This window comes from Rousettus aegyptiacus, unplaced genomic scaffold (assembly GCF_014176215.1).
Source record: "Rousettus aegyptiacus isolate mRouAeg1 unplaced genomic scaffold, mRouAeg1.p scaffold_m13_p_2, whole genome shotgun sequence".
In the NCBI taxonomy this organism is placed as follows: Eukaryota; Metazoa; Chordata; class Mammalia; order Chiroptera; family Pteropodidae; genus Rousettus; species Rousettus aegyptiacus.
In genome coordinates this window covers 71,330,183-71,346,713 of record NW_023416295.1, presented here as the reverse complement: position 1 = coordinate 71,346,713, position 16,531 = coordinate 71,330,183, and the positions used below count along the sequence as shown (strand labels likewise).

General features: G+C 30.1%; 1 protein-coding gene across 4 annotated transcripts in view; it reads right to left on the bottom strand.

The window, feature by feature from the left end:
• LRP1B (LDL receptor related protein 1B) overlaps positions 1 to 16,531 on the bottom strand; it is a 1,622,137-nt gene that overhangs the window by 283,466 nt on the left and 1,322,140 nt on the right. For all 4 annotated transcript variants that reach the window (XM_036236560.1, XM_036236558.1, XM_036236559.1 and 1 more), the window contains exons 42-43: positions 15,259 to 15,448; positions 11,323 to 11,527 (exon numbers count right to left, since the gene is read on the bottom strand). In XM_036236560.1, the coding sequence (XP_036092453.1) occupies positions 11,323 to 11,527; positions 15,259 to 15,448 (395 nt within the window). The remainder of the gene's footprint in view (positions 1 to 11,322; positions 11,528 to 15,258; positions 15,449 to 16,531) is intronic.

Genomic DNA, 16,531 nt, shown 5'->3' with positions numbered 1-16,531 from the left:
TTGAAAAAGTATTAAGAATAGAATTACTTTTCATACTACATCATTAGCTTTAAATTGGTACTGCATCTGTCACCTGATATCTATGGTAAAAGTCCCATATTTTGGGAGAAATGTGCTAGGCACTATGAAGACTAGATTATGATGATTCTTTGAAAGTTTTTGAAGCAGGTAAGAGAGACTCAAACTGTAATTAATAATAATAATAATAATAATAATAATAATATCCTAATTTACTATATATTTGATTATACTTTGCATAAACTTTCCTTTATGTTTAGCGTACTTTATAATGGTAAATCTCAATTTTGAATATGCATGAAAATCAACTAAAAGCTTTAAAATCGAGACCAAGGCCTCATTCAAGAATTTTGATTTAAATTGTTCTCAGGTGAGGCTCAGGCATCAGTATAATTAAACAAACAAACAAACAAACATCTCCAGGGGGTTCTAAAATATGTTTAGGATTTAGAAATAATTCTACCTCTTCTAATATATCATTTACAAAAGAAAACAAGTATGTTCTTTTTTTCCTGCCAAAAGCAATATAATTCTGAAATATTTATTTTTTCATTGAGCTAACAAGCCCTTTAATGTCCCCACCATTCAGCAGCCCCAATAGTAGATGGTCTGGTTAGCTGATCAGTCTCAGCCTTCTGAGGTTGTCACTAGAACCATATGAAGTGCTTATCCTCACTTGCCCCGTTGTACTCAGCTCCAGTCCTAATCCTGGCACTAAATACCTGGATCCTTTAGCTCTCTGTGTCTGAAATTATCATTTTAGCATGCAAACTACTGGTTATACAAATTTGGAGCTGCCACATTCATGGTCATAGGATTCTGTTTGATTCTGGGTGGAAAGATTAGCCTTATTCTTCAGTATTGCCTGTTTTTGACAATCTCTCCTTTCATATGTATAACTATTCAGTTTTGTTTCCTCTAACATATAGCTTTAGTTAACATTATTTACATTTCATTCCATTTTTCTTTATCATTTATTACCCTTTAATAAATATACAATAACTTAACTCATGTATCTCATTACATTTATTTTTAAATATTAGCTTGTCCTTTTAATAATTTAGTAACCGAATTGAAAATTATTAAATATATTTTATATGTTGATAGTTAACTATATTTCTTTGAATGATTTTTTTAGTATATATTAGTATAAATTATTTAGCATTTCGATTTTTATTATCTTTTATATGTTCTCAAAACTCCTCATGTAAATAAAAGATCTTGTTATAATAGCAGTTTAAGTATTAGGGCCACAGAAACATCTATATTTCCTGCTAAACAGTTTTGTTCCCTTCAACTAAATCAAAGTACTATATAACTTAATAGATTACCCTTAATGTCTTGGCTGCTGGGAAGCTCAGAAATAAATTTATGCTTCTGTTATTTATTTACAGTGATAGTATACATGAGTAAACTAGTTGACACATTTTTAAATAGTTGAAATAATAACTAATTAATTATAATCAATTTTCTGGCATTATAAATGTTTTCAAGGCTCAAACACGAAAACAAGTTCAAGATATTGTCTTGAGTGTAAATAAATTCATACTGGTTTTTGTGCATGAAATTAATATGAAATACATTAAAATTAGCTACAGAATAATATAAAAATTCAATCAGGATTTCAGAGAACAGAAAAATTCAGTAAGGAAATTCAGAATTTCCTAAATCTAAATATGAAACTTTGCAAGCAAATTAATTTGGAAGGCATATGTTAATTTGCATGCATGTTAGCACGCACGAAGAATGGCTTTCCTTACCTTATCTGTTTTTTTTTTTCATTTTTGTATATGAATTTCTACAAGGAAGCTACTGGAATAGGTAGCTGCTGCTCTTTTGAAAATTCTTTCTGATGCCTAACAAATTTAAAGTTTCCAAGAAATACTAAATTAATCCATCAGTATAGTTTCATCTTCTGAAAGGACTCCAGTTATTTTCTGGGTAAATACACTACTTGTCCTGAATACTGACCATAATTCTTCTCTAGGAACACATCTCTTTTGAGAGTTTCAGTAACATTTTAATTTGCACAACTAACCGAGCTGAACCATCATTGAAATGTATGTGGATTTAAATCAAAGAGATTGTGTTAGAAATAAACACCATTAACCCTATGGCAATTGCATTCTTATCTTACCAAGTAGAAATATCAGTTGTATAGATTTCAGAAAATTACCCTGAATGGCTGAGGCCTCCCAAATAGCTAAGTGTTGGTCTTTTTTTTTTTTTTTTTTAAGCTATTCGCTTTTTCACTTTATTTAGGGAAACATTTTTATAATTTCTCTTTTAGTTTGTTCATCCATTTACTTATTGCTTCAGCAAATATTTTCTAAATGAAGCAATGAACCAGATTTTGGGCTATTTGCTTTTGGAAATTTAAGGATGAAAAACAATTTCTGTTTCTTCAGATGTTAGAAATACTACATAGAAGAATCGATGAGGCAATTTATGATTTGTTCTAATTGATATAATTCATGTTCATACACATATGTATGTGTGTAGTAAGTGTAGTCACAAAATCTTAAATGTAGTTTATTTTTTAGTTCGCATTATTCAAAGTTAGTTTTAGGAGGTTTAGCATGTGTTGCTATTGCCAGGTACCAGGTTGTATGCAATAGTTACTTTAACTCCTCAAAATACCCACTTTGAGACATAAACTTAGTCTCATTTTTCAAGGGGAAAAAATAAGGCACAGAAAAATTAAGAAAATGTCTCAGGTTTAGTAAATAGGTCAAGAATCCAAGTTTCAATTGCATGTGTAATTCCGCAACCTAACCTTATTAACTTCTGCCACATCATACTGTTTCTTGAAAAGCTGTATATTCTATTTTGCTGCTAAGACTGTCTACATGATTATTAACCAAGAGGTGGCATCATCTTATTACACATATTAATATGTAAAACGATGGGTACTGAGGCTGATCAAGCTGAGTTTCACATAACCAATGATAGAATTTTCAACCAAATCAAAATGTAGAACTTGCAATTTAAATAGATTAATTTAGTTGCTGAAGATCACACATCTGTTGTCTTCATAATCAAGAATTAAAACAATTTTATCTAACAGCAATTTCAGGCTTCTTTTACTTCTGTCTTATTTTCAGACACCTGTGTTTGACACTGTCATAATATCTTATGAACTTTCTTGTATTCACTCTGTGATAACATGTATACATCACAGTTACAGATGATAAAATTTAGACAACACAATTTACCATTTTTATCTCCAAAGCCTTTATTTCTTTAGGTAGAAGACCAGTGTTTCAATGTTTTTGGCCTCTAGGAAATCAAGTCACATTCTTACTGGTGCTCAATGAAAGCAGTCCCCTCTCTTCTCTACGTTTTGAAAATTTTTCACGATTTTTGCTTGATTGCAGAGTAGGGGTAGATAGGAGCGTGGGAGAGGTTGGCGAGAAAATTTAGTCATCAAGAACCAAAAATCTAGAAGTCCTTCAATACATAGGGCAGTTGTATACAATGAGCTATCTGGAACTCAGCCAAAGTTTCAAATATCCTATAAGACAGTCACAAATGTGAAACCCATTTATAATATCTAAATCTAGAAATTAACTAATATATATGTGTGTGTGTGTGTGTGTGTATGCACAAAAGCATTGTTTTATAGAGTTTTACTATATACTTTATATTTTTAAAGCATGCAATATGTTTATAAATTGAAGGATGACTTCACTTAATTTTGTTTAGAACATTATCAGTTTTAAAAACTCATTATCAGTTTTAAAAATCATATCACCCAAGACATCACTCCTCTAGTATTTGAGTATCTAGTATGAGTCTGATATGAGTCTGCCTTCCTAGCTGTCACATTTATAATGATTCTACACATAAGTGAAGACACTGGATTATGTCCTCATATTTTCTCCCTTATTTTTGTGCACTTACATGTTGGAGTATTTTCTATTATTATTATAAATTATGCATTTCCTTTATATAATAATTTAGGTGTAAAATTGAGTTTTGAAAAGTTAAGTAAAAAGATAGATATAATATAAAATTTCATATGAGGATAGAAATGGGGATGTTACAAAATTTGTTTTATTAAATAGAGGAACATGGCTCTAATAGAGAATTGGGAAGTATACTTTGCATTAGGTATTAGACATAGGACATTAGAAATTAATGTAATCATTTTAGAACTCAATTTCCTAGTCTGTGCTATAATATTGGATTGTTCTAGGTTATGGTAGAAAATTTTTCAGTTAAACTTTAGTGACTGCTCATGCAGATGTTGATAATTAGATTAAAAAATTAAATTGTTAAATTTAATTGTTTTGCATTTTAAAATAATTGAAATCATAATGCCTTTTCTTTGGTGATAGGATATAGTTTTGATTTGGCTAAGTAATCAAACATGTTGTCAGAAAATTCACTTTTCTGGATATCAAAAAAATATTTTGTAGGTTTCAGAGTTCAGGACCCTGTAGATTTTATAGCGTAATTAAAATTCTATTACCATAAAAAGTAATAGCATAGACTCATATAGATTAGATAGATACCTACATAGATACTTGGATTTCTTAATTAATTAATGAAATAAAATAACTGATTCTATCAGTAGAAAAGAAATATTTGATGCCATAAAAAATAGAATATCAAATATCCTTGTGATTGATCTTACTTATAATTAAGACCAATTAAAAAAATTCCTTTTCCTATTTTTACTCAAAAGAATTCGTCATCAAAATGTGTTTATCTAGGATCAAATATTCTTGCATCCTTCTCATTCTAAAAATAAGTCTTGGAATTTAGTATTTCTGCCTGGGAATATACTCTGAGGGAAAAAAGAAACAAAAACAAAAACAAACAAACAAACAAAAACTTTGTACAAAGTTTCTAAAAGAATGTGTGAAGTAAGAAACATCAGAAATTGCAATTTCTAGGAACATAAACAACATCTCTTTCAGAAGACTTTGAGTCACTAGGTAACAAATGCCTTCCAAAAATGATTAATGCAGGGTCAGTGCAGAAAGAAAGGCTATACTCACTCTTTCTTAGCCCCTGTCAACTTTAGGTATTGTTTCAGCTAGTGAAACAACAGAAATGACAGATATAGAACAAAAATAAAGATAAAACAACAAAATTATTGTCTCTTTTTTTCTCCTAATAACTAGATTACTCAAAAGTATTTAGTTATAGATTGCTAATCAAAGAAGGCTTTCTTTAATAAATGTGTAGGTAGGACCACCACACAAATAAATGTAGTATTTAAAATTAGAAACATCTATCCATTTATTATATTTTATCAGTATAGGTCATATTTAAACTGTATATACTTGTATTTATCACGGCCTTACTCTGAAATAAACTAAAAATATAAAACCTAACTCTGAGTTTAAAAGAAAAAAATGTAAAGCTGTGATTTAATTTATTAAGGTAAATATTAGCAAATAACTGAAAAAGAAAAGGTACAATATATTTTTAAAAATATATATTTTTTTGTTTTCTTTTTTCATGTTTGAAAGGATCTGTTTTTCTGATCCACTGATCAGTAATGGTTTCTATAATATTCCTATAATAAAATAAGTGACATAAATAGAATATCAATATTTTTCAGATTTCTAAAAACATTTAAATTCCATGGTATACCATTAAAAAAATAAAACAATTTTCTGATAAGAACAAAGCTACATACTATTTCATTCTGAAGACTTATAATGTGCATGAGCATATTAAAGTCTTTAGGATATAATGCAGTAATTAAGTCTATCAGACTTCGTTCAAACCGTAGTTTCAATAATCTGCTCGAGTACAGTTTAATTCCTCTGGATATTCAAGAGAGGAAACTCTCTTCAAACACAATTTGTGAGTGCATTAGCATTGTACTGAATTTATTTGCTCACAATGAATAGGTTTAAAGAATCTCTCCAAACTTTTTCAATTAACATTAATATAAATAAGTTCCTATTCATTAAAGAAAATACACATTCAAATATTTCAGATTGTAATGTCTAGGTTCTTTCCCAATCTGTCAATTCCCTTGGTGATATTTGATCTCTCTATTCTTACAATTGTTCTCTACTATCATCTGCTTCATTTAAAGTTAGAAAATATACAACTGTGCAAATAAAATATTCTTTTATGTAATTATCATTTCTCTCGCTATTGCATTGGTGCAGTACTTTTTGACTTTGTAAGTTGAACCTCATTTTACATCTCTTCTTATATATCATAGTATTTTAAGTCTTTAAACATTCATAGCTATACTTTCTACTTGTAAATATCATTCTTTTTAACTCCACGGTTTTATACCATCACATTTCTGCAGTGCCCTGTACAGTGCATTCTAAACGTAAAAAGAGCATTCATTATTTGGTTTGCTGATCTTTAAATATATATATATATATTTGTTTGATCTTTAATATATATATTATATTATATTATATTATATTATATTATATTATATTATATTATATATGAATCAAAAACATATATATATATATCAATTACGTTAGTATGGTTTCCCAAAGTTAACAAAATAAGAGTGATGAATGAGAATAATAGGACACACACACACACTCACACACACACACCTACATGCAAAAGTCCTAGCATAGAAAGATCGCTGAAGATCAGAATAAATTCAATGGGCTACATGTACATTTTTCAGGTAAAGGACTCTTAGCTTATGTGAAGATTTAAGAATAAAAATGCTCCAAAAAGCATCCTTTGATTTCTAGTCTTTTCAACTCAACTGGACAGGCACATACCAAATTAAAAATTGATATTGATCACATTTTTGTACATATGAGTTAATTAAAAAGATAAAACTAGGTAATCCAAAGTTATGAATAGATAGGATATTAGAAACACTGGTTCACTTTTCAACAGTTATTAGATAACAGAAGAGTTTTTAGAGTTTCTGAGACTTCTATAATATTGTCATACTCTTAGAATATATTTTCAGGACAAATGGCAATTTTTTCAAGAGAAGTATCTTCTTTTTAAACTTTAGACATAAGCTATATGGTATCCTTAACCATTCCTAAAGATAACAGATAATCTTTCTTCTCAGTTGCCTTCAGTCTGAAAGTTCCATGGTTATCTTAGTAATAGATTATAGAAACAACTGATTGATCACAAAAATAGGCAATCGAAAGCATAATACATACTCAGAAATTCAAATCAATTAAAATGCAATTTAGTAACAAATATAACATGTTCTAGTTGTAAAATTATGACTAAAATACAGGAAACAGTGGATAAAACAGAGTACATATTATTGTTAAATTCATGCTACTGACCAGGAACACTATGTCATGGCAACCACGGAATCCTGATTCTCGATAAAATCTGAGATAACTTTATATCCAGAGACATATGTTTAGCCAATGAACATAATGAAGTCACAGAACATAAAGCTGAGGGAAACAGAAGTTAGGTCTTATGCACTACTGAAGGATGGGTTATACCTCCACATAAAAGAAATATTTCAGTGTTTTCTTTGCATTTTAAATTAAAATGATCAGGTCCATCTACACGAAAGAGGATCATCTAACTGATCAATTTTCTTGATCTATATTATTATAGAATAAAAACAGAGAGAAACCTTCCTTTTTTTGTAAAAGTTAACTGTACTCCTAAATCCATGTGACACTTATTGGATGATCAGATCCAAATTATTTCTTTAATTTTATGGAAGACTTGCATCACACCTTTCATAAATTTAAATATTGTATATAGTAAAATAACTTAAAGTAGGTCCTGTTTACCCTGAAACATATTTTCACCAACTATGTAGAGTGCTGTATGAAAGAAAAATAAAAGTTTGTTTGTTCCAGTTTATTTCAGAAGCTTGAATAGAGGTTTAAAGGCAAAATTCATAAAGAAACAGATTTTGTCTCAAAAAAAATTGCTCTAGATTAAAAGTAGTTGCCTCATCAATTACCTCCTGTGAAATAAAAATTGCAAATATTCAAGTGGTGATTAAAAAAATATTTGTCAGAAATGTTAGGGGGAAAAGTATGCTATTTTAGATAGGAAATCAAATAATAACTATATTTAATTCAAATGACGTTCTATAATTTTCTGAAAGTTAGTAGAAGTCATTGTGAGTTCAGAGAGGTAGACAAGATGTGTCCTATTTGAAGTCGTGTTATATTCAAAGTAGAATTGCTATTATTAACTTTATCCTCAATATGTTCTTACACTGTAAGACCACAAATTTATACACAAGGTGTTTTTTTTGTTTGTTTGTTTGTTTGTTTTTTAATAAATAGAACCTTTTCAAACAGTGTCAGCAATTAAGTATGCTAGTATCTAGATTTGCCTTGGAACATCGCAATCTTTGTTGCACAGCCTTAAAAAGACAAAGAAAAAAAATTCACCCACAAGCCAGTATTCACCAAGATCAGGCTACTTTCATTTACTACTACAGAAAACATCATTCAATTCATCTTCAAGTATGAAATCTGTAACATACTTCTGAAAAATCATTATTTTGCAAGATAACCATTTTGTTTCTAGGAGAGGATTATAAGGAAGAAATATTATTTTGTTTTTTCATGGTCATTTGGGGAGGGAGTGAAGAAAGAGACAATTTAAAAAATAAACTATAAAACCTTTTTTCATCAGCCTAAAGTTTTGATGTTCTTTATTATAATTATTTTTATGAAACTAAGATAGATGTAATAATGGAAAATTCTGAATCATCTGAATCTGATAGCACCTCACACATATTAAAAGAAAGAAAATATAGATGAAAACATAACACTTTATGTCAAGATTTGATTTTATTTATAGTTAAAGGAAAACAAACTTTTTCTATCTTGGGTCTTCAAGTAAAATAGAAGAATTTCCAAGGTATTCAATGTGTTTTTTATTTAAAAAGATATGTGTGTGTGTGTGTGTGTGTGTGTGTGTGTGTTGTGTGTATATACATGTACATATATATATATAAATGGTTAGAGCAGAACTATATAGAATTTTTGTTTTCAAAAACAGAAAGAAACGAAAGCTACTAGAGACTATACACCCTTGTGATTTTTGTTATAGTCTTATGGTCTCTGGAATCAAACTTTACAGACATATTTTTTTTTTAAAGCCAGATGATTAAGGCACAGGAGCTTTACCAAATTTGGTAATGTTCAAGTAATCCGTTAATACCAAAAGTAAGGCTTAAATTCAGTATCCCATTGAAAATATAATCTTAAAGAATTAAACAAACTTCCAAGTCCCCATTCTAATACTTATTTTGTAATCTTATCTTTAACAGAATTAGATTACATATATTTAATATATCTTAATTTTCAATTTGAATAAGTAAACATGTACTTTTTCCATTTTCTAATTGTAGTTTCTCATGCACCTAAACAATAGGAACAAAATATACATCCTTATGTAACACAAGCCATTGAAGAGATGCCGTGATATGCCAAAACCTTCATAATATCTATTAAACAGTTTTAAATAAAAAACTGTGATAAATGTCCTTGCAATGACGGTGGGGTCAAGTACTGATCTCTTTTGGAACAGCTTTGATGATTCTCCAAATTATTAACTTCTCTTAACACAATAGAAACAAATAGGTAAGGAACACTCTAAAGGAAAATAAGTAGTTCTTTGTGTTTATTTGACTACAGTTTTAAAGGGGGCAATGTGTCACTTAGAGCTAGCTGTTTTCTTCTTCATCAGTTTCACTAAGGTTTTGTAACGTGTGTCAAAATAATGTGATGCATGCTAAGCTGTGGGCTCTACTTTGTACAGGAGCAACTCTACTTAGTTTACTAAGTAAATCAATACTTCAGATTTTGCTAGGCTTATTTTCATATCCAGTAATAAATGAAAATATCACTTGTTCAAAGGATATTGTAACATATATTAAAGAAATATGAGTAACGAGGAGAAAACAAATGTATTGCTAGTCACGAAGCATGTGAAATGGCCATATTTATATCCTTAGTTTGATCTATTTTTCTATAAAAAATACTTCCAAGTATAGCACAATGATTGAAGCACTAGGTCTAGAGGAGACTACCATGATAGAATCCAGTTTCTGCAGGAATGTGGTTTCCTCCTGGGCAACTGCTAAACTCTGTGCCTCATTTTCTTTATTGGTAAAATAGGGATAATCATAAAAGTCCCTGCCAAATTGGAATGCAATAAAAATAAAATGAAATATAAATTGCTTAGCATGGTATCTAAAGTACCATCCTCATTCAATGATTGTTATCTAATATGACTAGTAAGTTGCTAACTCTCATACATCTTTAAAAATGAGAATAGTGAAGGTGTTTAAACAGTGAATAAATAATTCCTAACTTAATTTTTTTTCAGAAAAGTTAAATAATTTTAAAAATTAATTGCTCATTTTAGTAACAAAAACTTTACCTTTCTCTTAAATTAATTAGAACTCATATTTATCTAAGCATTAGTAAACTGCACCCTTTGGTTGGTTGCCTATTTTCATACATAAAGTTATACTAAAATACTGCCAGGCTTATTCATTTACATATTTTCTGTCAGCTTTAGCACTATAAGGCACATAGTTGTGATAAGGAAAATATGATTCACGAAGCTTCAAATATTTAGCATCTGGCCCTTCAGGAAATGCAATGGAGGAGTGAAGAGACTTGGGACTATTTTGTCTTTCAGGCATGCACAGGGTGGGCAATGGGTGGGTAAAGTCTTGTAACCACCCGGATCTTATTCTTCTGAACCCTGAGTGTTCCCAGTTGCAAAGGGCTGCTGTCCTTATAGGATAAGGGGAAGTCACTGGACTTTTACTATTCCATTCAATGGACCTTAAATATCCACTGTAAATTTTCTTCAAGGTGAGCATAAAGTCTCTCCAACTAACATCTCATTTGGATCCCAGAGAAAGGGGATAGAGAATGGACCTGACTGTGAAAGGAATCTGTTCTTTCTTCAAAGCTAAGGTTTATTTGAGAAACCCAGAACAGACAGAAGATCATTTCATTCTTTCCTAATGTTTTTATTTCCCTTTTTTTTTTAACCTAGGGCAACTAACCAACATCATTTCACATTTCAAAAAAATGATAAATAACACTGAAGCTTATGCAAATCATTCTAACAATTCCAGTTCAATTAATAACTAGAAGAAAATCAGTTTTTTTTTTTCTCTAGAATAAAATTTATAAGTCAAATTCTCTCTCTGGTAGCAAATGTACCTGAAGAAAGTTTTCAAAATATTATTCAATTGAATTGGTTCAAACCATGAACTATTTTGAAATCCCTTGATGTGCATATTTTAGGCAAATATAAAGCATATAGCTTTCAAATGTATCATGTTTAAGTTTATAATCAAGAAATTTTCAGTTAACTTACATGTCTCTGTGATCCATCATATTCACATCTTTCAATTTTTCCTAGACTGCCATCTGAAAAATACAGCTTCTCGGCACGGTGGTCAATGGTGAGTCCATTTGGAGTGAGTATGTCTGTACTGACTACCACTTGGGCATTTTTTCCAGTCAGGGTAGATCTCATGATGCTTGGATGCTGTTCATTCCAGTTGGTCCAAAACATTAAACTAATTAAAATAAAAATTATGAAATAAATCAAAGTGTTTATTTACAGTAAAAAACATTAGTAGAAACATGGCAATGTCAAACTATTAAAAAAAAAAGGAAAATTATTTACCTCTTATCCTATGATGCTTAAGGAAACTTAAGTAATAAGGGTAGCATGCATATTATATTTGCATGTACATTTTTTCTAATTTCCTAAGCCTGGAAACTATTTCTGAAAAAAAAATTATCCTGTTTTTTTTTTTCAAACAGTGATTTAATTACATTATGTCTGATGCATGATGAAAATTTATTTTAATCAGATACTAAAGAGTTAACTTAAATTTTCTATGAACTGCAGATATGGATTAACTTATTAATATCTTGTTTCAGCAGATCCAGTATGATCATTTTAGAAATCGTTCTTAAACTAACTGTATTTCTTTTTTCAAATGATGAAAATCAAAATCTTTCTCTTTTTATGTTTTATTTTTTGAATTCTGCATTCTCCTTTGTATATAGAGAAATATAGTTACTAAACTACTATATTTCTATAACATCTTTTTTCTCTCTTCTCTTTTTGTCAGTGTGATGTTTTTATAAATTACAATGCTGTTTCTGGAATTGCAGGGGTTGCTCTCAAATCCTTAACCCATTTCCCATTTGCCTCCAGAATACTCCCCAGCAGCACTTGCAGCTGCGGCGTTGATCCAGGATAACTTATGGATTACAACCCTAACCTTACCCCCAAAGTTGGCCATGAAATATCTTGCTTTTATTATTATTTTCGCATCACTCTATTATATGAATAGTCTTTGGAAACAAATGATATCATTCTATTTATAGCATTCTGTTCTTAATAGTATTTTTTTAATTTACAAAATATAGTAATTCTTAATCACTGAAAATGTCAAATCCTATAAAACGTAAGATGTACATGTGATGTTAACATTGTTCTCGAACAGTTAGCTGAAGATTCATTTGAAGAATTCTATTTATGTATACATTTCTGTTACATTAGGATTAGAGACAAATTCTGTTTAGAAATAACTTCAAGATCAGTTTTTATATTTTGTTTTCACATTACAAACCAGTCAGATTTGCTTCAGCCCCAAAGAGCATGTTTATGTAAAATTAAATTAATGCTGGCAGTGAGCTGAATTTTTTTTTTCTAAATGGGAAATGGATTAAAGATAATATCTGTTACTTACAGATGTTATAGCGTGCTTTAAATCAACATTTGTCAAACTATTCTTTGAGGAATTCCTAGGATTCTATGGAAGACCTTAGAAGTCCCGGGAAGAGTAGAGAAGCTGCAGGGCTGCAATCTTCAAATCCTAATTTTACTAAAACAGCTCTTCTTTCTCCTCTTTTATCTATAGGACTGTCCCTAAGAGTTTATTTGAAGATCAGTGTTGCTGCTTAGGATATAAAAGATGAGGCAAAGAAGGGAGGAAAGGAGGAAGGAAGGAAGAGAGTAAGGAAGGAAAGATGGAAGGAAGAGAGGGAAGGAAGAAAAGAAGAAGGAAGGGAGCAAGAAGGTAAAAAGGCAGGAGGTAAACAGGAAAGAAGAAAGAAGAGAAAGAGGGAGGAAGAAAGGGAGGCTAACCAGAAGGCTGCTTTAAATATTTGAAAAATATGTTTAATAAATACTGACAAAGAAAAACTATTTGAAATAAGACTATATATATATATATAATTTCCACATATAATCATTTAAAGGCAATGTATAGTTATAACCAAAATATTTATTCAGTATGTGGTTTTTGAGTATTATGTAAAAACTTATTACTGGATAATATTCAAGTTCGAAAGTCTATTTGATAATTTAAATAAATAACCTCTACCAGTTAAGAAAAGTTGGGTCATCTATGCTCTTTGTTAAAATAGTTCATAGTATTTTCAACTTCTTTATGAAACATAAAGTGTTCTAAGTGAGCAAGTGTCAAAAACATTTTGTCCTATGAATCAGAAAATTTGCAAAAAAAGCACAAAAACCAGAATTCCATTTTCTTGAATTATTCAGTAGTTTTATCCATACACTGTGACATTTAATAATTAAAAAAAATTGAAACATTTAAAAAGTTATGAGTTATTAAATACAATTTACCTGAAATATTTTCCTAGATTGTTGGCTTTAGAATTATTGAATTTCTGAGGTATTAGTGTTTCTTTAATTTCACCTTTCATTTTCCAGATGAGCAAACAGAGGTCAGAGAGTTTGAATAATTAAAGTTTAATAACTGAGTCAATTTTTCAACTCAATTAGCCTAACTTTAAATTTGAATTACCTATTATTTCTCAATTAAAATATTTTGGTGGGTTTAATACTAATTTGAAGTTCACTATATGCAAGATGAAAGTATAATTTTTGACTAATAAATAATTATAGTATAAAGTACTTATTAATTAAAACTAATCATATATAATATCATCCATGATCTCTCTTGTGTTTATTTCAAAATTATTTTATAAATTTCTTTGATCAACTATAAGGTGTTTGTTATTGTCTTAAGACTCTTGAGGTGAAATGTCAGGATCAATTTAGTTGATTTAAGTACAAACATAGTTCTAGGGCTATGGTGTGAGCAGAACTAGCTCTGCCCAGGCACCTGAAAGCCTGTATCTGTCTGAACTAGGTCACCAGAGCTTTAAGGTGCAATAGGCTGTCAACCTTCAGAGCCTTTACTTATAAAATGTAGGTATTTAATTAAGTGAATTAACTGTAATCTCATTCAGAGCTCTATAAGAGTGACCAGACTTAGTTATTCTCACACTGAGTAATTTATATAGTCCTTTCTTCTCTCAAGTGGTCAGTGTTAGAGTTTACCAGTCTTTTGTGTTTTACTCTTTAATTTTTCTTCGCCACATCTAAAAATTGCTCTTCTATTTCTGCTTAGTGGAAGCTAGATTGGTCTGATTTTTGTTTATTTGTTCATTTAAGAATAAAAAGATATTCTAGTAGTTATAAATATTCTTACCAAATTGTAGCAACTGGAACTCCGGATATATATATATATATATATATATATATATATATATATATATATACACATACATATATATATTTTTTCTATGTAAACCAAGTTTTGTTATTCAGTTTTCATATAATTGCTTCCTTTTTGACATCAACAAAACTATGACTTTTTTTCTGATTTGTTTTGTTTTTTATTCACTCTATACTACATCCTGAGTATTTTCTCTTGTCGTAAATTCTTCATAAGTATTATTATAAATATCTGCACAATGTAGGTGTTATTAAGTATCTAATGTTGAAATTAAAACTGCACAAAGAGATTTGTTATTGTTTTCTCTGTATTTTAGTTGGAGAGATCCCAGTTGTTAAAATCACTATATCAAATTATAGAAATGGCTTCTAGTTTTCAAAATATGTTGTCTTTTTTTTTTTGTGCAAATTTATCATTTCAATTAGCTATACCTAATGTCTTTTTTTATATACCTTTTCCAGTACACTATTGTCTCTATTTTCCCTTTTGTTATTTAAATTTGCTTTTACTGATCTATCATGGAGGTGATACCAATATTTAAAGAGTCCAGAATTTAATTATTCATATTTACAAGGCTTTTATTAAAAAACAGTCTTATGAATTGTGAAAAACACTTTGAAGAAAACTGTTATTTTTAAAGTTATTTCATTTTAAAAATAACATAATTGATAGTCTTTGACTTGTAATAAAGAAATAAAAATGAACTTTTTTTGTTTTTTGTTTTTTGTTTTGGTTTTGTTTTTTACTTTTGGCATTCATCCAGGGCTAGCACATGTGGATGGTCATCCTCTGACATAGTTATGACAGCTTCCCTGACAAATGCTCCAGGCCGTGTTTGGTCCACTGTATGTCTGGTGATGGATGAGGTAGTAGAGCTGGTCCAGTATAGTGTGTCCCAGGCTCTGTGATAAGCAAGTCCTTCAACGGAACCTACATCTGATAGGGAAAAGAAAGAATATTTACACTTTTGTCTACAAAAGACTTGTCCTCTGGAAAGAAATAGTGTTTAAAATATATATGTATATACATCTTATTTTATTAATCATTTCTTCACAAACATTCCAAAACAAAAATATAATAATTGTGAAGCCTACAACTGCTGATTACATGCATAAAACTGAGCTGTGAGCTGCTCATGAGAACAGTTTTTGCAAAAACATATCATTAAAGTCTGACTCCTGTCACCCCCTCAAAAAAAATTAATTAGAGAATTACCTTTTATTTAGAAAAATTGTGGCTCTATTTTATTTTCATATCTTAATAATTAATTTTCAAAAAGTATTCAATGTGAAAAATTTAAAGATACTTCTGAAAATCTCATGTCAGAGACATCATTTAGGTATAATCATAATAAATTTTCTCTTGATATTACATCTGGAAAGGTCAGGGAAAAGCAAATATATCAAAAAGCCAAAATTCAACTGCACGCTTGCAACCATCAAAGAGTGGTAGAGAATGTTTCAATAAATCAGTACAGAATGTTCTTTGATCCTAGTCAAATAATGTGATATAAGAATGAAATAAAATAAAATAAATTGCTAGTTAAGGTATACTTTAAATGTTGTTAGACAAAGAAACATGGTAGTACATACATTCTAACACATAAAAGTAACACTATGTGTGGGCGCCAGGCCTGACTGGCCCAAGTTCTGGCTGTGATCCAAGGTCTGGCTGTTATCCAAGGCCTGGCTGATCCAAGGCCTGACTGGCCCAAGGTCTGGCTGGTCCAAGGTCTGGCTGTGATCCAGGCCCATGGCTAGGAATAGGACCTCAGATTTAGAAAATATGTAAACATACTTCAGCTTATTGTATCACGCATGTGTAGCTGAATGCCACTTTTGTACTTTGTTATGTGAGGAGCCATGCGGTCTCCTGGAGAAAGAAGGAGAGCAGAAGGCCAACACAAGAAAGGGGAGCAGGAAAAGTGCATGCAAGACTGAGTGCCCCACACAATGGACTGCACTCCCCAATAGAACTGCACTTCCTAGAAGTGTGCTCTGCACAATAAAGTTGATGCCT